Source organism: Sceloporus occidentalis, unplaced genomic scaffold (genome assembly GCF_023333645.1).
Source record: "Sceloporus occidentalis isolate IW3139 unplaced genomic scaffold, rSceOcc1.0.p SCAF_4, whole genome shotgun sequence".
In the NCBI taxonomy this organism is placed as follows: domain Eukaryota; kingdom Metazoa; phylum Chordata; class Lepidosauria; order Squamata; family Phrynosomatidae; genus Sceloporus; species Sceloporus occidentalis.
The window spans coordinates 9,321,687-9,343,816 of NW_028316984.1; the positions used below are offsets into that span (position 1 = coordinate 9,321,687).

A 22,130-nucleotide genomic window follows, 5' to 3' on the forward strand; every position below is an offset into this window, starting at 1 on the left:
CATTAATTGTAAAACTTTACTCCTAAGCTCTGGTTGGAGTAGAAAGGAGGACACAGAACAAGATATTCCAGTTATTCACTCTCTTGAGCTTTGCTAGTAATCACTATTAACATGTTAGAAGGATTATAGGTTAATAAGATCAAATGTTACAAGGATTATAGGTTAATAAGCTTATGTCTACTAATTGCTCAATGTTAATTTAACAATTTCTTTGACAATAGCTCACTCTGCTTTTTGAATGGATCTGAATGAGAGTGCGTTCCAGAAGAAGCAGTGATCATCAGAGAATAACAGGTGATTGCACATGTGGCCTTTCAAGAAAACATTACAGTGCATGCTTGGTGTGTTTGGGTTGCCAGAGTGAAAACAGGAGAGGGCCCCTTTAATTGTTGTGGAGAAAAGCATTTCGGCATGCCAGCAATCCATCCTGTGGCTCAGCCAAAATGTATGGTTATGAATGTACTGTTAAGAAATTTGCTGTGGCAACATCAAAAAATCACTTTGCACAACAATAATTAAACAATTTTATTTGTAAAAATTAAAGAAGCATAATCATTTTAAATAATCTAGTTATCATTCCAAAGTCTGTCCAAACACTCACACTGACTCTGACTCTTTCTTTATGCAAACAAATTTTTTCCTTTATAGATAAATTTCTTTGAAAACATCCTCAACAGAACCTAAAGGGTGCTCATCAATGATCCCTCTTCATCCAGGAGAGAAGTGAATAGTTGGGTCATGCAGGTTCTGCCTTGGTCCCAGTGCTGTTCTACATCTTTGTAAATGACTTGGATGATTGAATAGAGGGCATGCTTATTAAATTATTACACGACACCAAATTAGGTGGAGTAGCTAACACTCCAAAGGACAGGCTCAAAATCTAAAATGACTTTAATAGATTGGAAAGCTGGGCCAAAACTAATAAAATGAATTTCAAGAGGTAGAAATGTAAGGTTCTGGATTTAGGCAGAAAAAAATGGAATGCACAGATATAGGCTGAGTGACACTTGGCAACACTAATACCTGTGAAAGAAATCTAGGAGTGTGAAGTCGAAGGCTTTCATGGACAGCATCCATAGTTTTTTTGTGGGTTTTTCGGGCTATGTGGCCATGTTCTAGAAGAGTTTATTCCTGCCGTTTTGCCAGCATCTGTGGCTGGCATCTTCATTCTGAAGATGCCAGCCACAGATGCTGGTGAAACGTCAGGAATAAACTCTTCTAGAACATGGCCACATAGCCTGAAAAACCCACAAAAAACTATAAATCTAGGAGTCTTGTAGACCACAGGTTGAACATGAGTCAATGTGATGCAGCAGCTTAAAAAGCCAATGTAATTCTAGGCTGCATCAATAGGACTATAGTGTCTAGATTGAGGGAAGTTATAGTACCACTCTACTCTCCTTTGGAATCGGAATACTGTGCCCACTTTTGGGCACCACAATTCAAGGATGTTGGCATGCTGGAGTGTGTCCAGAGGAGGTTGACCAAAATGGTGAAAGGTCTGGAAATCATGCCCTATGAGGAGCATTTTAGGGAGCTGGGTATGTTTAGTCTAGAGAAGAGAAGGTTAAGAGGTGACATGATAGCTATGTTTAAATATATGAAGGGATGTCATATTGAAGAAGAAAGAAGCTTGTTTTTTGCTGCTTCAGAGACTAGAATATGGCACAATGGATTCAAATCAGAGGAAAAGATTAACATTAGGAAGAATTTCCTGACAGCAAGAGCTGTTTGACAGTGGAACAGGCTGCTTCAATGTGAAGTCTCATACTTTGCAGGTTTTTAAAACAGAGACCGGATGACCATCTGTTGAAAGTGCTTTGACTGTGTATGTATTCCTGTACAGCAGAATGAGGTTGGACTGAATGGCTTTTGTGGTCTCTTCCAACATCACTATAAGGTTTCTTTTCTTGCTACCTTTCACTTTATCAAGCATTAACATCTTTCCAGAAACCCGTGTTATTTCATGATATATCAAAAGTATGATAGTATCAGTTTAGTTACACCTAAACATCATTAACACATGTAGTGGGGAATTCCTACCACAAGATAAGAGAATAAAATGGACTGAAGAACTGTAATGATCAAAATGGCATTGGTATCCATTTTTAAAGCTCCCTGGTTCAAGAATGACCACCTTAAGATCGGAGTGTCATAGGGAGTTAAAACGTTTCTTTGTTGGCTTTTGAGTGTTGCTCCACAGTTAGATTGTTCTTCCTTCCTCTTCTCTTTATTAGACTGAACACACCCAACTCCCTCAACCTTTTCATGTTTTGTTCTCCATACCTCTTATCCTTCTTGCCCTTCTCTGAACTTGCTCATGCTGCCAACTTCTTTCTTTAGTCATTCTCTAAGGTGCTACAAGAACTTTCTACATACTTATTCTACAGACTAACACAGCTATGGTCCAAAGCACACTGCAGAAATCATCCAGTTTGAGACCAAGTTAACTGCCCTGGCTCAATGCTGGGGAATTCTGGGAATTGTAGTTTTGTAAGACATTTAGCCTTCTTTGTCAGAGAGCTCTGGTATCACAATAAACTACAATTCACAGGATTCCCTAGTGCTAAACCAAGGCAGTTAAAGCTGTCTCAAACTGGATTATTTTGGGATCGAAATCTTTGAACTCTACTACTATGGAAAGCATCAAATTTAGCCGGATGGAGTGGGAATCTATCAGCCTCTTCAAGAAACTGGCCCAGGAACAGACAGACATCTTCTTTCTCAACAAGTGCAAGCATTTGGATGTCATTCCCAATGGCCTGCATGTGAAGAACCCACTACAGACCACATGCCACACAGATTATAGTAACAAACTATGGCGCGTTACAGACCACCCAAAACGGGCGACCTCACGCCGCTGCCAGTTGCTGGGTCTGGGAACCGCAGCAGCCAAACCGCGCGGTTCCCGGGCGCAGCAAAAAAGAAGTGCCAAAATGGCACTTCTTCCTGTGCCCTGGAAGAGGCGCCGCAAGGCGCGAGGTGTGCACTCGCGGTGCCACTTCCGGCGCGCAACATCTGGATGCTATGCGTCCACGACGTCAAAATGGCAGCGCCCATCTGTATAGGGCGCTGCCATTTTGACGCACTCATTACGTGCGAGGGGCAAGGCACGTCAGGAAGTGCCACCCCTCACGCGTAATGACAGCGCCTCTATGGGCCCATCTGTAACACGCCACAGTAACATCCAAGTGCATCTGAAGAAGTGGACTCAAGTCTACAAAAACTCATGCTGCCAACTTCTTTCTTTAGTTAATCTCAAGGATGCTACAAGATCTCTCTACATACTCTTTAAACATGGTTTTCCAACTGATTATGGATCCATCTGATAGTGTTCACAGCTTTTCCACAAATGTTTTGCTGAAATCCAGATAAACAACTACAGCATTCCTACCGTCTACTAAACTAGTGACCTGATCAAAAATGATATGACATTAGTTTGGTATGATTTGTTCTTGATAATTCCATGCTGATTTAATCATCACTGCATTGTCATCTAGATACTTGCAAACAGACTCCTTTATAATCTGTTCTAATGTTTTTCCTGGTGTTGAAGTGAAGCTGACTGAATATACTTTGTTGTCCTTTTTGAAGAGAGGGACTGTGTTTACCATTTTTTAGTCCTCTGGCACCTCAGATGTTCTCCAAGATTTCTCAGAAATGATGGCAAGTAATTCAGACAGTACATTGTCAATTTCCTTCAGTATTCTGGGATGCAGCTTGTTTGTCCATGCAGATTTAAACTCATTTAGGTTAACTAGGTGATTCCTGACTATGTCCTAGGCAATCTTGATTTGCAACCTGGATTCCTTACTCAGGTCTCTGCTGATGCATGGAAACACACAATTCTCTTTTTGGGAAAATGGAAGCAAAATAGGTACTGGGCATTTCTGCCTTTTTGTTGTGATCTTTCAGCATTTTATCATCATTCTTCAGCAGCATCCCAACTGTTTCTTTGGTAATTCTCTTCTTCAAATATATTTGAACAGTGTATTAGGTCTCCCCTGCTTTCTTAGCCAGTCTCAACTCATTCTGAGCTTTAGCTTTTCTTTTAACTTGGGCGGGTTACAGACCTCCCAGAAGGGGCAGTCTCCCGCCGCGGCCATTTGCAGCGTCCGGGAGCCGCAGCATCCAAACCGCACAGCTCCCGGACGCTGCAAAGGAAGGAGCGCGGAAATTGCGCTCCTTCCTGGGCCCTGGAAGAGAGGCCGTGAGGCGCTAGTCGCGCACTTGCGGCGTCACTTCCGGGGTGCGACGTGCGGACACAGAACGTTCGCCACGTCAAAATGGCGGCGCCCGTAAGAACAGGGTGCCGCCGTTTGTTACAGACTAAGTCCGTAATAGGAGTAGGGACGTCTAGAAGAGACGCCCCCTTTTCAAACTGGGACGTCCTCAGGACGTCCCTAATGGCAGTCTGTAACCCGCCTTAGTCTTTTGTGGGGTTTTCAGGCTACGTGGCTATGTTGTAGAAGAGCTTATTCCTGACGAATTGGTCAGCAGCTGTGACTGGCATCTTCAGAGAATGTTGGCATGGATGAGACTGGGGTATATATACTGTGAGAGAAAGTGATTTACATGTTAATCTGTGTATTGTTCTGTTGTTGAATGGCAAGGCCTCAGGGTGTCTATACAATACACAGATAACATGTAAATCACTTCATGTTTTTTCTCAAGTACACTAGTCTACGTTTAGCCATTAAGGAGAGTTCCAGGTTCATTTGCTCTAAGAAAAAGAAGATGTTATAAAGTGGGAAACTCTGTAAAGACTACTGGCACTTGTTCTTTAGTGGTACAAGGCAGACTAAAAATCATTCTATCACTTACCCGAAGGAAAATGACATCCAGAAATGGATTGCCTTTGAATTTTTAAACATTTCTGACTAGTTTCTGTGCCTTGAGATCCCATTAGTACTATATTTTCAAACTTCAATAATATATGCTATTAAAATGATTATAAAATTATATATGCTATTAACATGATTTTTTAAAAGAAAAGGTAGATGGCTTTCTGAAACTAGAATTATGGAGACAAATGACTATCATATTAAGAAGATTCAAAAGACCAGTCACTGCAGATAAGATCTGGGACTTTGGAAATGACTTGTCATTTTACAAAGGCGCCAAGCCAACTTGTGGCCTCCGTTGTTCCTGACTTGGTTAATTTCTCTCATAAATCTAATAAATAAAATAGGAGAAGGGAGTGTAAAAGCCAGCATTGTGTAGTGGTTTGTTTGACTAGGACGCAGGACTAGATCAGGATTTGAATCCCTAGTTCAAAGATGGAAACCCTGAGTAAGTTGTACTTTCTAAACCTTAAAAGAAGACCTCCTCTGATTAAATCTTGCCAGGAGATCCCTGTGGTAAGGCCACCATAAGTCAGAGTCAACTTGAAGGCATATAATAAAAAGGGGGGTGTAGGATGCAAAGGGAAAGGATCCTCAGAATCTAGGAACAGAAAACTAACACCATGAAACCGGTTTTTATATACCCCACAGAAGTGAAAGGAATGGAGGAGCAATGAGAATCCTGAGATTACCACTGGAAAAAAAGAAGCAGGGCACAGTATAAAATAGTCGAAGGCTTTCATGGCCGGCATCCATAGTTTTTTGTGGGTTTTTCGGGCTATGTGGCCATGTTCTAGAAGAGTTTCTTCCTGACGTTTCGCCAGCATCTGTGGCTGGCATCTTATATATATATATATATATATATATATATATATATATATACTCGCACAGTGTGTGTGTGTATATATATATATACACCCACTTTTTCCAGGCAAGCATTCTCTGAAGATGCCAGCCACAGATGCTGGCGAAACGTCAGGAAGAAACTCTTCTAGAACATGGCCACGTAGCTCAAAAAACCCACAAAAAACTAAGTATAAAATAGGTTTCAGTACTTCAAATTCTGTAATGAAATTTTAATACCTTTTTGGGAATGCTTTGACTGGAGACCTCCCCCCATACCCATCAGAAAGAAAATGCCAGTACTGGAGAAATGATATTTCAAGATTAGTACACTAATTCCTTGATCCTATATAGTTTATTTGGACATGAGCCAGCTTGATTCAGTGGAGCCTCCCAAGCAAGTGTTGATAACATGAGAAAAACGTGATTTAAAAAGTCAGTAGGCACCCCTAAAACTTATGTGACTTTCATGACTTCATAAACTCAACAGCAACTGAATGTTGTATCTTGCAGAAATATCTGCAGAGACAAAACACTGTTCTTTAAAGGCTGGGAAACTGTGATTTCCTCACAGCTTTCAACCACAGATGAGTTTAAGCATCAATATTTCTCAATGTGAGCTCACAGTAAGGCACATTTATAAACTATGTGTACAAAGGGGGCTGTGTGACCTCACAAAGAATGGAGACGTCTTGGATCTCAGAGCTACCTTTTTGTATTGCTAATGGAATTCAAATTTTATCTCTTGGACCTTGGAATGCTTTGTTCCCAGTGCCACATGGCCAGAAAGTGAAGGGGCCTGCTTACATAGATACCCCTCCACCAAACAACACAACATCTAGAGAAAATGCAGGCCTTTAACTAACATGGTGATTTTATTTTTTTAAAAAATCTGGTATTTTTAAACACCTTTGCCTGATGAAGAGGCCTGTGGAGCTTCGAAAGCTTGAATCAAGTATTTTGTGCATTTTAGTTGGCCACATAAAGGATATCGCTATTTTGTGGATTTTGGATGTTATTGTATTCTGCCATATGGCCAACATGGCTACCCATGAATATATAGGGAAGGGACACTATTGTCTCAGTGACATTTTACCTAGATTTCCTTCCCTCAAGATGGATCATGGTTATGTCATCCACCTGCTTCACACTAACATCACACAGATGCTTACCTTGTAACTACTCTATATACTCAACTGTAAGTCGACGTCATGTATAAGTTGAGGGGAAGTTTTGTGACCAAAATTATGGATTTTGCAATGACCCATGGATAAGTCGAGCATATTAAGGGCATATAGCAAAGAATCTAAAGGATGAAGCAAAGCAAAATAATGTCAAAGAAATTAACCATATTCCAACAGACATAACTCTTTGTGCTTACGCTTGAGGCTGGATGGATGAAGGAGTAGAGGGGGTCAACGCTTCCAGGACAGTTTATACTCTTGCTTTTCAGCAGGGGATGGTTCCTTCTTTTAAATAAGAGTTAAGATACAGTACTTACATTGACCCATGGATAAGTCAACTTAGATTTTTGAGTCAATTTTTAAACCTAAATTTCTAGACTCATACAGTATGTATTTTTTTGTTACCCAGATCTTCCAGTTTAAGACTGTCAAAGCATCTTTTGTTTTGATATGTATTTATATTTACATGGTACATTTTAAAGCAGTAGCTACAATGATCATACATATTAGAAACAATAAAAAAGAAGTTAAGAACTAAAATGTACATCATACACTTGTATATATATTCTTTACACAGAGGTAAAAAGGCTTATAAAAATCAATACAACAGAGTTTTTAACTTTTAGTATACAGATACATAATGGAAGTTTGCTTCAGGCACTTAAATTTGTTAATGTGAGTAATAGCTTGAAAAAAATGTAATGACTGGAGGGGGGGGGACACACCTTTTGGTTAATGGATTGTTACCACAGATACAAAAATAAAAATCTGAATAATTTCTCGGATGATTAATGTCAGTACTGAAAAGCTGACAGGAAGAAAACTTCACACACTGTTTAGCTGCAGTGCGGGGATCAATGAGAAATATTTACAAAAACGTCTTCCCCCCAGCCTCCCATTTCTACCCTTGTGCCCATTTTGCTGCTTCCCTTCATGAAGAAGCCAAAACCAAAACCCAAACACTCACATGTGCAGCGAGAGAAGGAAGAATACGGAACAACTGAAATGTCATTTAAAATAAAGCCAGGGAGGGGAAGAAAGGAGGGAATTCACAGAAAAGGAAATACAGCAGGGCTTCCGATTAGCAAAATAAATAGGGGCACTTGAGTGGAGAGGCTTGGCAATCCTTACCATCTCTTCTGTAGTGTTGTGCTTTGTAGAGGGGAAAGATCTTACACAAATTAAAAAAGTAAAAAGTGGGACAACTTACACACACACAAAAAAATGTTCCACCACTTTTTGTTTTGAGGCTGGCTTGATGGTTGCTAGTCACCCTTTAGAGATTTGTCATTTGCTACCAGGCACAAAAATGTGTAATTTTCCCATGAGTTTTCCTTAAATTGAAAATAAGATCTAAAACAAAATGAACAATTTCCCTTACCATTTAGTATTGTTTTCACAAATGCAATTATCTAACAATTGCTATAACACTTGAAGTCTACATTACATATGTGTATATATGTTACAGACAAATCCCAACTCTTGAATACCGAATATGAACAATGGAGTATCATAGGACAAATCTAGACATCACGAACAATTCTGGATTGTATCATTGCAATCTGTGGTTGGAGGAATGGCATTTCTTTTAAAAGGCTTAATTATATAAACTAGCACATCAAAGAGAAGCTTATGTTCGATCTCTCTGATCTGCCAGCTTGCTACAAACAAAAGGTTGAAGTTAAAAAAATAAAGTGAAATTATGACTCTCTTATCTGCACTCCACACCTTATTCTGCACAATGAATACAAAAGTGGGCAGAGTTTAGGCTTGGAGGATCTACCTGGTTTCTTTCTAGAACCCTGAGTTTCTAACAACTGAAGGCAGGAATAGACTTGTTATTTGGGTGACTGGACACATACTAAAAATTAAGGAACAGGTTGTTTCTGAGCATATGCTCAGCCCAGGAGCTATCAGAACTGAGCTCACAAACTTAACTTTGGGTTTTCTTTGTTGTGTATCTTCTAACTTATGGCAACCCTAAAGTGATCGTGTCATCAGGGTTTTCTTATAGCAAGTACATTTCTATACCACTTATCAGTGAACTAGCACTCCTGAAGTGGTTTACAACAGGGGTAGGCAACCTGTGGCCTGCGGGCTGGATGCGGCCCGGCGAGGCCTTGGGACCGGCCCCAGCCCGGTCCTGCCACCGATTGCCGCTGGGGCCTTTGGCATCTCGCACGCAGGAGCAGTTGCCTATAGAAGCCTCAGAAACATGCATTTATATTAACATTTTTTAAAAAAAATCAGCAATTTTTTTCACGTGTCCTCCACTTTTTTTAAAAAAAAGTGTCCACCATTTTAAAATTTTGTCCTACATTTGTCCTGGTTTATTTATTTATTTAAATTTTTAACAAATTATTTAATTATTTATTTTTTGGCTTCGGCCCCCCAGTTGTCTGACGGACAGCAACCTGGCCCCCAGCTCAAAAATGTTGCCTACCCCTTGTTTACAATGTGTAAGCCAATTGCCCCCAACAAGCTGGGTACTCACTTTACTGACCTATGAAAGGATGGAAGGCTGTCAACCTTGGAGCCCTCCTCTAGGATCAAAGTTACAATGCTGTGGCTGCAGTACCAACATTTAACTACTGCGCTAGCAGGGCTCCTTTTCTTGGCAAGATTTGTTCAGAGTGGGCTTGCCTTCCTCTGAGGTTGAGAGAGTGCGACTTGCCCAAGATCACCCAAGGGGTTTCCATGGCTGAGTGGAAGTTGAACCCTTGTTTCCCAAGTCCTAGACTAACACTTAGCCACTAAAACATGCTGGCTCTTTAAGTTTTCCTCCAAACATTTAATTTTTGCAACATCTTTTAGGAGGGAGGGAGACAGTTTATTATACAGTCATAAAATTGGGAGTCGGACACTTTTGTAGATGCACTGTAACTCACTCAGAGATCTGCCTGGGTATCCCAATCTACCTACCGTTTGCTCACCTGCAGCACAAATGGGCAGATTTTGTGTCTTTCTTGCTTTACTGTGGGTGGTATGGGAGTTAGTGCAAAGTGCTCTTTTCTAGGCTCCAAGTTCATCTGGAAGGAGGCGTAATGCAGCCTCTCCAAGGAAACAGAATAGTTTTAGCATGGCAAAGGAGCTAGAGCACAGTCATCTACATCAGGACCTCAGTTCCAGCCTCACTTAGGCAGCTGCCATGTGGCAAAGGCAGTGCAAGGAGAAGACTGCTAAATACTTCCTTAGGTATGGTGCAAATATTTCCACAACAGACATGAAAGCAAAGTTTTCTTTCTTTTCCTACTACTCCTGAAGTTCCTCCACATTTCCAGAGAAACTTGTCAGGTGACAAGTGGGGAGGATGGGGAGAGGAAGCTCTGGTTTTAGAAGTAGGTCTCAAATGCTGCTCACCGCCAGGTCCACATATTTCTGGACTGGTTCAGTGCATATTGCAATGGGCCCAAGTGGGTAGTTATGAAGAGAAAAATGTCCTCCATCCAGTCATGAAGTCAGTGCCTGAGTATAACCAGATGTGTTGGAGCTCCAGGATTTGACTATAACATCACATATACACACTCTCTCACACACTTGCGCACACAGTCAGTGTTGCATATGTAGTTAAATCTGATAAAAGCTATGAGACCCCCAGAAGGAGCTTGCTGGCTCAATCCATGTGGGAAAGGGTGGCAAATATGTCACTATTTGTATCTATTTGGCAAAAATAAAATTCAATTCCTTTTCCTTTAAGACTCATATCAATGTGCAATAAGGAGGGAAAGGGGCAAGGGCATGCACTCACTGGCAGTCGGCTGCAGAAAGAAACTATGGCAGGATCAGCAGTGCCAGTTCTCACAAGCCAGTGCCTAGCTGCCTTGGAATATTCAGATTGTACTATGCTATATTATAGCTAAACTGCTTTACATTATTCCTCTGAATAAAAAAATCCTTTTGCTATTCCACTTCATATATTAGAAAAATATTATTTCCCCAGCTAATTACAGGCCTTGTACACAAGACATGGCTTTGAACAAAAACAAAAAAAATCAAACCCACACAAAAATTATTTTTCATTCTGCCACAGCAAAATAAAGAAGCCTGTTAGACACAGATCCTGCAAAGCAGGCATGCTTTATGCACTACCAAGTTCTACTGAAACCAATATGTTAGAATGTCCACTGATTTCAATAGGGCTCTTTCTCTTTCTCTCCATAGGGCTGGAAAAAATACTTCAATGTTCTGACTGTCTTCTTTCAAGGCAGCAAGCTGACTAGACACATGGGATTCACGTAGCTTTGACCCAAGCCATATCTGCTCTGCACTTTCTGCAGATCCCAAATTTGCTGGTTCAGTGCATCTGAGTAGAAAACCGCATGGTTCTATTCTGACCCCGATTGATCCTGTAGTAGTCTGCACAGCAGACAGAACTGTGGGGTGTCAGTTCAGGCAACACAATGGAAAACCCTGTAACACAACAGCCACTACCATACTCGCTGCTTCTTATCTGGACATTAAACATCACCGAACTGGAAACACAGGAGCTGTAGCTTGGATGTGGCCCCACTAGGACTTCTTCCTACTTCACAGTGCAAATGCATCTACTTTGCAGGTCCAAAGGCTTGAGGAATGTGAGGGACTTTCTGCTACCCAGATAAGGAAATTTTCTATATCCACCCTCCCGCCCCAAAGTTTTAATTATTTTTTTAAAGCACTGGTGAAATTGTTGTCTTTTCACTCATTCTCCCTCCTGCTGCCTGCCTGGAGAGGACCACTGCAATGAACCAGCTTAATGCAAGCTGCACCAGGCTCCTTGGACCTGCTATTGAAAACTATTTCTAAAGTTCACTCCTTCATAAAAGAGAATAATAATATCCCTGTGACTATTACAACTTCTATGGAGGGAAACTGAGCAGTGATTTTTAAAAAAGGCCATGTACCTCCTGCTTACAGTTGACTGCTGTATGCTGTGCCAACTGGGATGGCAGATGAGTGTGACAGATCTACACTCACACCTGACAAACCCAGCAAGGGGAAGTTTCAAAGCACCCTCACATGTTCAAAGGCCTCCAAGGCAAGGGAGAGGCAAGCAAACAACAACAAAAGGCAAAGCAAAATATAATCTCTTTGCAGCAGAGGATTCCCTGTATTTCTGGATTGGTCTGGAACTTGCTGGAAAACAGAAGGTCTCTAGATCCATTCCGCAAATGCTCCCACCATGTGGGGGAAGGGGGGGGGATAACAACAACACAGAATTCTTCCCCATCCTTTGTATACACAATGTAGACATGGTTTAATATATAAAAAGAGAACTTCCCTCTTACTTTTTAAGGTAACCCCCTAAATATATGGGTGTGCATGTTAATTTAGTAAAATGTTAAATTCCTCTTTATTTCAGATGGAAAGACTGTAGGTACAGTCTATTTTTATTGAGAAGAAAAAAATCCCTTTCTTGTGTAAAACTGGTCTGAAATGAGAGTTCTCAGATTCTCAGATATTATAAATGATACTAAGGCTTGTTTCCTACATTCCACTCAAATGTCTGAAGAATAGAGACATCATTCAAAGTGACTGTCAAGTTACTTGGTGGACACTTAAGAAACTGCAGTTTGCATGAATTCTTTCAATAGAGATTGTCAGCAATATCGTGTCAGGATATACATTTCTTATTAGCATACCTTCTGTATACAGATACACATGCACACAGGTTCCTCCACATGCACACAGCTATGGTTGCACACACACACACACACACACACACACACACACACTCACTCTATAACTGGCTGCAAGTTGGACACACTCAAAAATGGGATTTTGTTCCATTATACCATACTTTCACATGCACCAATAGCTTGCTAAATATAGGGATCACTGAAATGTCCTGAATTCCACCATACTAAACCATTCATGTCTCAGTCTCGGTGGGCGGGAGGGAAGGAAGATATAAACATGTACAAGACATTCTGTTTGATTAAAGATCAATAATACAAAAGTCTATGCTGCACATTAGTCTGTTAGAACTCAGTGAGCAATGCATAGCAGCCAAGTGGGAAGGGTTAAAGTAATGGCCGCCCCACTGGTTTCTGGATCCTGTCAGGCTCCCTCCCAAGCTGTGTCAAGGACGCATGTAAAATCTGAGAATGCTTCAGACCAAGACACTCCTTAGGTCAAAGGAGAAAAGGCCAAGTTCTTCAACCAAGCTTGGAGGGTTGTCATCCGGCCGCCTTGTGTTTCCCACCACAGCACCTGCACATAACCCCACAGTGATAACAAGCCCGGAGTGGCAAGTAACAGCACATACAAGGAGCGATAAAAGACAAGGCGATAAGGGCCAACCACCGGAGGCAAAACTTTTCATCGCTGGTATCGCAAGAACAAGGGTCTGTATAGTCTCCTTCTGGATCAGACATACAGTGATAGAGCATACTGTCCGCACACCACATACAGCTGACTCGGCGGATGCAGCTTCTCACTCGGTCTGGAGCATCCTGGCACTGACCCCTCCTGTTCTCCTCATGATTGAAGATGTCTCTGCAATAGACACACCGCGACCTCTCCCCATCTGCTTTCCGCCGCCGTGATTTGCACCTGACAGGCTGAGTCTTTATGACTGCACCCTTAATGTCTTCACTGGGATCAAAGTCAGAGTTGCCTACATAAGGATAATTGTAATCATGTTTGGAGGCTTCAGTTTTGGCAAACCGCACGTAGGAGTCCCCATCATCTGAATCAATGTACTTCCCTCGCATAGGGGTATGGCGGTAGTCCTCATAACCTGTCACCCAGATCTTTTCTCGGGGATTAATCCGAACAATTTCTTCATCATCATCTGGGAAGCTGACATGACGATATGGTCGCGGGATTGACTATAGGAAGAGGATGAGAAAAAATACATTTTTAAAAACAAGTGTATTGCTATAATTATAATAATATACAATACAATACAATACAACACAATACAATGTTTTAGAACTTGTTTTCTGACTAATCCAAGAAAGACATTATAGGTCAGGGGTGGGTAAAGGCAGAGTGCCTGGGAGCCAATTTCTTGCCCCAGAAACCCTCGGGAAAGAAAGGAAAATCAAAATAGAAGTGGATAGAAGTCCACTTTTGTTTTTGATCAACAATGTAGTGATTAGGTTGGGGGAAGAGGGGTAAAGTGTGGCCTGCAGCCTGCATCCTCCAAAATACCCTCCAAATGCCGGAAAACTTATCTAGTGGTTGTAGAGGGCATCTCTACTACGTCTGAAGGCCCCTTGGGCCCCTCAGGACTAATTTTTTTGCAAATTGTTTGCCCCCAACTGCACTCTAGGAGATGTGGGAAGTACTTCTACCACATTTTGTATCCACGATGGGCCAAATTAGGTCTAAGAGAGTCCTTTTTGAAATAAAGTGAATACGAAGTGACTTCCATCCACTTTCCTGTTGTTAAAAAAAGGGCCTCTCCTGGGCCTCAACTGCTCCAGGAAGGCTCCAAAGGATGAAGAAAATGCCCCCTTGTCCCCTGGAAGGCCTTTGAGGGTAAACATTTTAGATTGTAAGCTTGAGGGCAGGGAACCGTCTATTATCCCCTCTGTTGTAAGCTGCCCGGATTCTCAGTGATTGGGCGGCATATAAATAAATCCTATTATTATTATTATTATTATTATTATTAAACATTTAATTTTGTTTTGCAGAAGCAGGTTCAGTATGTGGGGGCTGGCCCTCCAAGGCCTCCTGAGAGGGGGCTAATGCAATGAAGCCCCCTATCCTTCCATAGTTGTCTACTTCTGCTCTACAACATATTTAAGAGGTGAATTGTTGCTTCTGGAGGCTTCTAAGAGGGGCCATTCATACTGTTTTTGGCCAGACTGTGGAGTATGAGTGGCTAAGTATTGCACTTCGTCAAACTGTTCTATAAGTACTGTAAATAAGAAATCCCTTTATTTGTTTTCAGATAAAAAAATACTCTGAATTGCTAGCTAGCTTTCTGCTAAATGGGGATGGAGAGACATCATGAAGTGTCTATCGCAGCAAGCAGAAAGCTGATACTTTTACTACCTAAACTCTGCACTGAGCCTGCAGTAACAATCTTGCTGTTGCAGAGACTTACGCAATAGCGAATCCACTAAGTCAGTTTTTTAGATTCTTTGTTCTTCACCTTATTTTCTTATTTTTCTAGTATTTTGTCTGATGAAGAATTCTGGAGAATGTGAAACCTTATGCTCACTATGTGCCATTTTTGTTAACATTCTAGTGTCCCTAATAAAGGGTACTGCCTATCTCTAAATTTTCTTTAAATAACCAAAGGGCCAAGTTAGTGTGACACACGTAGTTGCAAGTTCAATCAGCAAAGAACAGCAGATCAAAAGCAAGGCTGATTCATATATATAACCTGCATTTCTCAATTTCCCTCCACATCATCTTTCAGCTATACCCAGAGAGAAACCAATGGGAATTGGCTTGTACATGAATGACTCGCAGTCATTCCCATGAATGGAGCAGCTGAGCTGGAGGATGAGCCACTGAAATTCTTAGTAGTTGTTGGCTGTATTCTGATACAGGCAGATAAATGCATATGTTTTTTTCATGTAATTCACATCCTAGAAACATACAGGAAGAAATTTATTGCGGTGGGTAGGGGAGGTACTGGCTTTCATGTATAAACCCTCTCCTTAACATGAAATCACAGGGTTGCACAAATACTGAGGTTACTTGTGTACACCAAACTAACAAGAACAGTTCTGATTTGTTTCTTGAAAATCAGACAAACCAATGTCCTTCTTGGAACAGTGTGATAGTTGAAAGTCCTTATCAAGGTAACCCCTCACCATTACCATTTCTGCTAGAAATATATATACCTGTGTTGAAAATGCTTAACTTTCTGAAGGCTGAAAGACATCCCAAGAATAACAGGACCACCCCTCTGAAAATGTGAGAATGGTGGAGAAGACTCACTTGATCTAGATGGTAGTGGTCAGGGCTAAACTGGTCATGAATATGACCGCGGGTGCAAATTCTGTGATGCTCACAGGATGGAGGGGAGGCTAGTGTTCGCAAAGGCTGTTCTCTCTTCTGAGAAGAATTAGAAGAGCTGTCCGTAGCATTCTGTTAGGAATAATTGAGAAAGGTGAAGATGAATGGTACAAATGCTGTTTCTGAAGATCAGAGACACAATCCAGATGTCATCTAGATAAACATCAGAAACTCCCCTACCCCATCAAATACTACATAGTGTTGCATGGCCCACATTTCTGAAAACCCACATTTCTGGCCCTGCTATCGTTAGGAAGGACCCATTTTCTACAGGACAGTCTAGTACTTCAAATATAGATTCACTAGGCTCATATTCACTCTGCTGTCTTCTGCAAAAGAAGAAACTGGTCATAGATAAATGTTATAACACTTTTATACAAAGCTTGACATATTTTGTAAGGTTATTTTGGAAGTTTTAGTTGCATCAGCTGTTGAGTTCTATTTTGGTGGCAGATTCCATCTAAAATAAGGGTGGACAGTCATAACTACAAATAAGTGACCCCATCTGACTTCTTAAAATATCATTTGTCTGCTCTGAGAAATCTCTGCCTGCAGTATTCTTCCTTTTAACTGTTAAGCATAAGCTCATGAATGCGCAGCTGAAGTTGGGAGGAATTTTTAAAAGCTGTAAATAGCTAAGTCTGAATGCTGAGCATGTAGATCAGCACAATATATTTCAACACAAATTTTGAACTCAAATGCTTCTAATGTCAAGCAAATACAAATGTTTCACCTGTCATCTTATTCAGGGTGGTGTGGGTGAGGGAAGCAGTAGTGAGAAAAGGAGGATGGAGTCTGCTTCCAGAAAGCAGTCACATTTCCTTTCCTTCTCTCTCAAGGCTGCTCTCCCATCTTGTTTTAAGACTCTCATCTCACAATTTGGGCCAAAATTGTAATAATTGTTGCACTTTCCACCCTATTGGGAATTACTAACAGAGATGTGGGCTGGTGGTCTACAAGTATCCCATCCTCATTTTGACAGATCCCAATTGTGTATGCCACTCCCTCATTTAGTGCTGAAGCGATGAAGGTGAAATATGCAGTGATGAAGGTGAAAAATTCACTTTCTTCCTTTAAAATGTGAAATAGTGCTCTTGGGCACTCAATTCTATTTGGAAACATGGCAAGTAGGAAACATGGACCTTGTTTAAGGGAAAGCAGTACTTTTTTGGTTACTGCCTCTACAACAAATCAGGCAGTGTTAGCCCCAACAGTAAGCCCCAACTGTTCTATTTGCCTGTTGCATGGCTCCAGCAGACTAATTGCTTTTTTGTTTCAGATGCAATGAGGAAAAAGAAAACGAACTTTAGTAAAACACATTAATGAAACTTCACATACTACTGGAACTTCAGGAATATCCTACTAAGCATTAGGACAGGGGAGAGCTCAAAGCCAGATCTGAATACGTCTAAACGGTTTAAGGAAGTTATAGAGTAATAATCTGCAATTGTTTGCCTTGTGGTCTTGCATTAGCTTTCATTCTGCTTCAGTTAAGATAAATGGTCAAAGTGAGATTGAGGCTCTCCCCTTTTAAAGGGACCAAGAAGCCAGAAACAACTTTAAAGACTAGCTCCAGATCCCTTTTTCCCCTATGGATTCCATCAAAGCCTTATTAATGTTTCGCATTATAGTTTACAAGGTGATTCCTTAATCCTTTTTTACTTTGGGAACAGGAAGTTGTCAATCATCTCCTTGTCAGTCTGCTGAGGCCACTGTGTTTACATGTCAAGCACAAGCCACTCAGAATGTCACCTTCAGGGATAGAACACAGCAACATGCAGCATTTCTCAGAGATTTGTTGTTGTTATGTGCCTTCAAGTCATTTTCGATTTATGGCAACCCTAAGGCAAATTTATCATGGCGTTTTCTGGGGCCTAGGGTGTATGACTTGGCCAAGGTTACCCAGTGGGTTTCCATGGCTGAGCAGGGAATGGAACCCTGATCTAACACTACAGAGTAGTAGTCGAACACTACTTTGTTCAGCTTTCTGAGAATATATGCAATCATGTTTACAGAACCAATGTGGTGTAGTAGTTTGAGTGTTCGACTACTACACCATATTGGTTCTGTAAACATGATTGCATATATTCTCAGAAATTCCCCCCAAATGCACATTATTGAATGAAACCCCTTCTTTGCTCTGTCCAAGTGCTCTACACCTTCTTTCCTTCCTGGTCACAGATAGGTAGACTGGCATTCTACAAATATACAAAGAGCAATACAAAGTATGTCTTTGTATGCACAGAATATTTCTTTAAGCAGTGGTCTAAATCTAATCCAGGATTAAGCTTTCTAGGATCTAGGAATTAGCATTTAGGTTCATACAATAATCTAAGTATGTTCATGTCATATTCTGATGAATATTTATATCCATTTAAGTATTTTCTGTGAACAATAAAATCCATCCTATACTTGCTCTACTACAAAACCAGCACCAACTTTTATTGTGTTTAAATAAGATTCGATTGTTTACCACAGTCTATGGAGACATATCTAAATCATTATACAGACCAAGGCCAGGATCCAGCTATGTCTTTGCACTAATGGAAACAGTCTGTCGGAGCATCTCAGGAGAGGCAGATGTCCCTTTTCACACATCCTCTGTATTTCCTCAGCAGAGTACTCAAAAATCTGCCAGATCATTTTCAGCCAATGTGGAGGGCTGGGGCAGAGGAAGAGAGCATATGGACTGCATGTGGGAGGAGGAGACCACTTTTCCCCCAATACATGGAAACTTCCATCAGTGCAAGGACCCTAACTGGATGCTGGCATAGTGCTACACACAATGAAGGGACCAGTATATAAAACAACCCTCCAAAGAGCAAATAAGAACATTATGGGGGAATGCTACACATTTGCAAGAGGACCAGCATGGCACAGTGGTTTGAGCACTGGACTATGACTCTGGAGACCAGGACTTGAATCATGGCTCAGCCATGAAACCCACTGGGTGACCTTGGGCAAGTCACACTTTCTAACCACAGACAAAAGCAATGGCAAACTCCCTCTGAAGAAACTTGCCAAGAAAACCCCATGATATGTTCACCTTAGGGTCGCCATAAATCAGAAACAACTTGAAGGCACACAACAACAACAGCGGTCCAAAACACACTGCAGAAATAATCCAGTTTGAAACTGCTTTACCTGTCCTCGCTTAATGCTAGGGAATTCTGGGAACTATAGTTTTGAGACATTTAGCCTTCTCTGCCAAACAGCTCTTGTGCGACAATAAACTGTAGTTCCCAGGATTCCCTAGCACTGAGACAGGGCACAAGTCAACTACTATCAGTCTGATTTGCACATGCAAATCACTTTCTGATATCACATTTACTGATTGATGAACATAGGATCCAAATGGAAAGACCATGTTCTGGCTGCAAAAAGGGGTTGTAGTGGGAACACTAGGCCACCATGTTAGATCCCTGCAAAACACTTATGAATTTTGGAATGGCCACAGTGATTACTGCCATTTCCCCAAATTAGGAGCAGAACATGGAGGTCTGCAAGCTTCCCTGACACAGTGTGCATTACAGTTGAGAAGCACAAGTGAATCCCTAGATCATGGCCATTGTCCAGAAGGGCTGCCATGCCACTGGTCAAAATGATGGATCTTCTGCAAGTATTCAAGAGGTGAAGGACACAGAAAGAGAAGGCGGGGGGGGGAGAAGCCCTGTGAAAGACCTAGAGCCTTCAGGCCACAGAACAGCACTGGGAGGTCTTACTAAACAGCAAATGAATACCACAACTCTGGAATAAGTGCTTACTCCAGGACAGTCTGGTTCTTCGCAGGTACTCCACACGAATGACACACTGGCCCAACATGATTTAACTCTGAACAATGCCAAAATGAAACACTTCACCACCAGGTCACTAATTGGGGAGGAAAGTGCCAACTTGTAGGCAAAGGAGAAACCCTATTAAGCCCCAATACATTACTTTTCACTGTACAGTCAAAGCAATATAGCTTCAAACATGCATGCTAGATGCTATATGCAGATTTTACTCTCCTTACCTGTACTGATTTTATCTCTCTCTTTCTCTCTCTCTCAAATAATACAGTGATTTTGTTTTAACACTGCTTTGCTATAGCCATTCAGCTATAATATTGAGAGGAGATCCAAACAAAAGCACACATTCAACTTGTCATGCAAGCCTCTGACTCAGGTGTATAGAAGCCCACCGCCCCACACAGGTATGTCTGATGAGGACCTCAGAAAGGGTTTTTTGAGTAATTCTAAGGGAACAACAACAACAATATTCATTTATACACCACTTTTCTCCCATTAAATTTAAACTCTGTTAGCAGCAGTAAAAGAGGTTTCTTTGCTGCTGCTAATGGAGTTTAGGTTTTACTGTAATTTGTCTGAAGTCCCCACATGGCCAAGAAGGGAGTGACTTCTGCCTACAGTGAGATTCCTCAAAACCAACTGAACTATAGCAGAGACATCTACGGAAAATGTAGCTCTGCGACTAGGTCAATGTTTCTCCCTCCTGTATGAGTTTTAAACATCTTTTGCCCTCAGGAGCCTCAAAAGCTCACACTGGTTGTTTTGTACATTTTGGCTGACCAAAAAGGTCATTACACTTTTATGGATTTTGTTTTGCTTTGTTGTAGCACAGCCACTCCTGAATATCTTTTTAAGACTATAAAATTGTGCTTTTAGTTGTATCTGTTTATTAACGACACTGCGAACAGACTCGAGCCCTAGTTCTGGGAGAATGACGGGATACAAATACAGGGAAGTAGTAGTAAATGGCTTGCATATGCAACCCATTTGTATTCAGAAAAAAAGTGTGCCATGTTCCTAGGACCTAGGTTTGATATTCTTAGAGCCCAAGAAGAGAAGCATCTAAACAATTCCAATTGTGTCTGTAGCTATTCTAACCCAGCAACTGTGCTCCTCCATTCCTGACAAAGTTTACTATGTTTGCTGAGATTTCCACTGTCTTGTCATTTCTGTCATTAGCAACACAGCTTTTGAATACAAGCACCACTCTCAAATTGGCGGAGTTATGTCTGCATAACTGAGCCTCTGTTTGTTAGAATCCACCGAAGGATACTAAGCTTAATTGCACACAGGTTATAACTTTGAAACACACAGAAATGGGGAAAGATGTCTCCTGTATGGTACCTCGCTAAGAGAAAAAGCTGACAAAGTACGGTCCACTATCTTGATTGTTAGAAAAGTTAATCATTGCATGCTGATGTTTTTTTTTAAAGCATCTCTTTCCCCATGCCAAGTTTAAAGTATAAACAGGAAACAAAGTGACTGAACTCCAACATCCTTACATGACTTCATCCACATGGGTCAGAAATGTTGAAATTTGGAGGATGATAAAGTTTGAACACAAAACATTTGCACATGCTTATTGGCTTGCATGTGCACTGGGCACATATCCACAAAAATGATCCACTACCAGTATACCTCAACATTCCCCCTTCCTGCTCCCTTGAGATGAAAAGTAAAAGAATCAGGATTATACCTGATGTAAATTTTGTAATATATAAGAAGGCACCATGTATTCCTCCACTTCTTCCCATATGAATAGCCTTGCTGTGTTTTAGGGGAAGACATTTACAAACCAAATGCAGTCTCCCTTTTAGCAACTTTTTGATAAAATAAACAATGCTGATTGAGTCTATATTGTGGTAGTGCCTTTACTAAGTAGTCCAAAAAAGGCACAACATTATCTTTGCAAGCTTTTGAAAATACAGGTTCCTTCCTAAGGTAAAGATGATTTTATAAAAACCCAAAACCCAAACATGGGAAAATGGGTTGGAGAAGGGACAATGTTAGTTATACTGGCTGTTATGATGTCTTGAGATGAGATGGAGAATATCCAGTTAAGCTCATGAGGCACCGCCCCCCCCTAACTCATGGCTTTAAGAATGTAACTCCCAACCCTCCTTTAAAATTCAGTTATCTCTCTCCATCTTTGCTTGATGAAAGAAACCTATGGTGTCGTCACCTGTCTAGTAGACTGAACTGTGTTACCGCAATATAGCCTCTGGGGTTTGCCTTAATGGTCAACATAGATTTGCTAATTAAATATTATCCTGGAAGGATCCAACACGATTTACTGCCAGAATCATGCTATTCAAACTCTGAGGCACAATATCTGCCTCCCTGCTGTGGGCATTTTTCATATTCTTGCTCTTTACAAATTGCACCTAACATGTGACAGACAACCTGAGAAAAGATGTCTTGAGAAAAGACAGCAGAGAGGAAAGACCAGTCCAGTTTAGACTATAGTTGGGGAAGTTAATGACAACTTCAACACCATTCTACTTCTAGGC

General features: G+C 41.1%; 1 protein-coding gene across 2 annotated transcripts in view; it reads right to left on the reverse strand.

Annotated features, from left to right (window-relative positions):
* Positions 1–7,413: 7,413 nt before the first annotated feature.
* SPRED2 (sprouty related EVH1 domain containing 2) overlaps positions 7,414–22,130 on the reverse strand; it is a 99,167-nt gene continuing 84,450 nt past the window's right edge. For both annotated transcript variants that reach the window (XM_089519205.1, XM_089519206.1), the window contains exons 5-6: positions 15,755–15,904; positions 7,414–13,683 (exon numbers count right to left, since the gene is read on the reverse strand). In XM_089519205.1, coding sequence (XP_089375331.1) covers positions 13,030–13,683; positions 15,755–15,904 — 804 coding nt within the window. In that variant the 3' untranslated portion in view covers positions 7,414–13,029. The remainder of the gene's footprint in view (positions 13,684–15,754; positions 15,905–22,130) is intronic.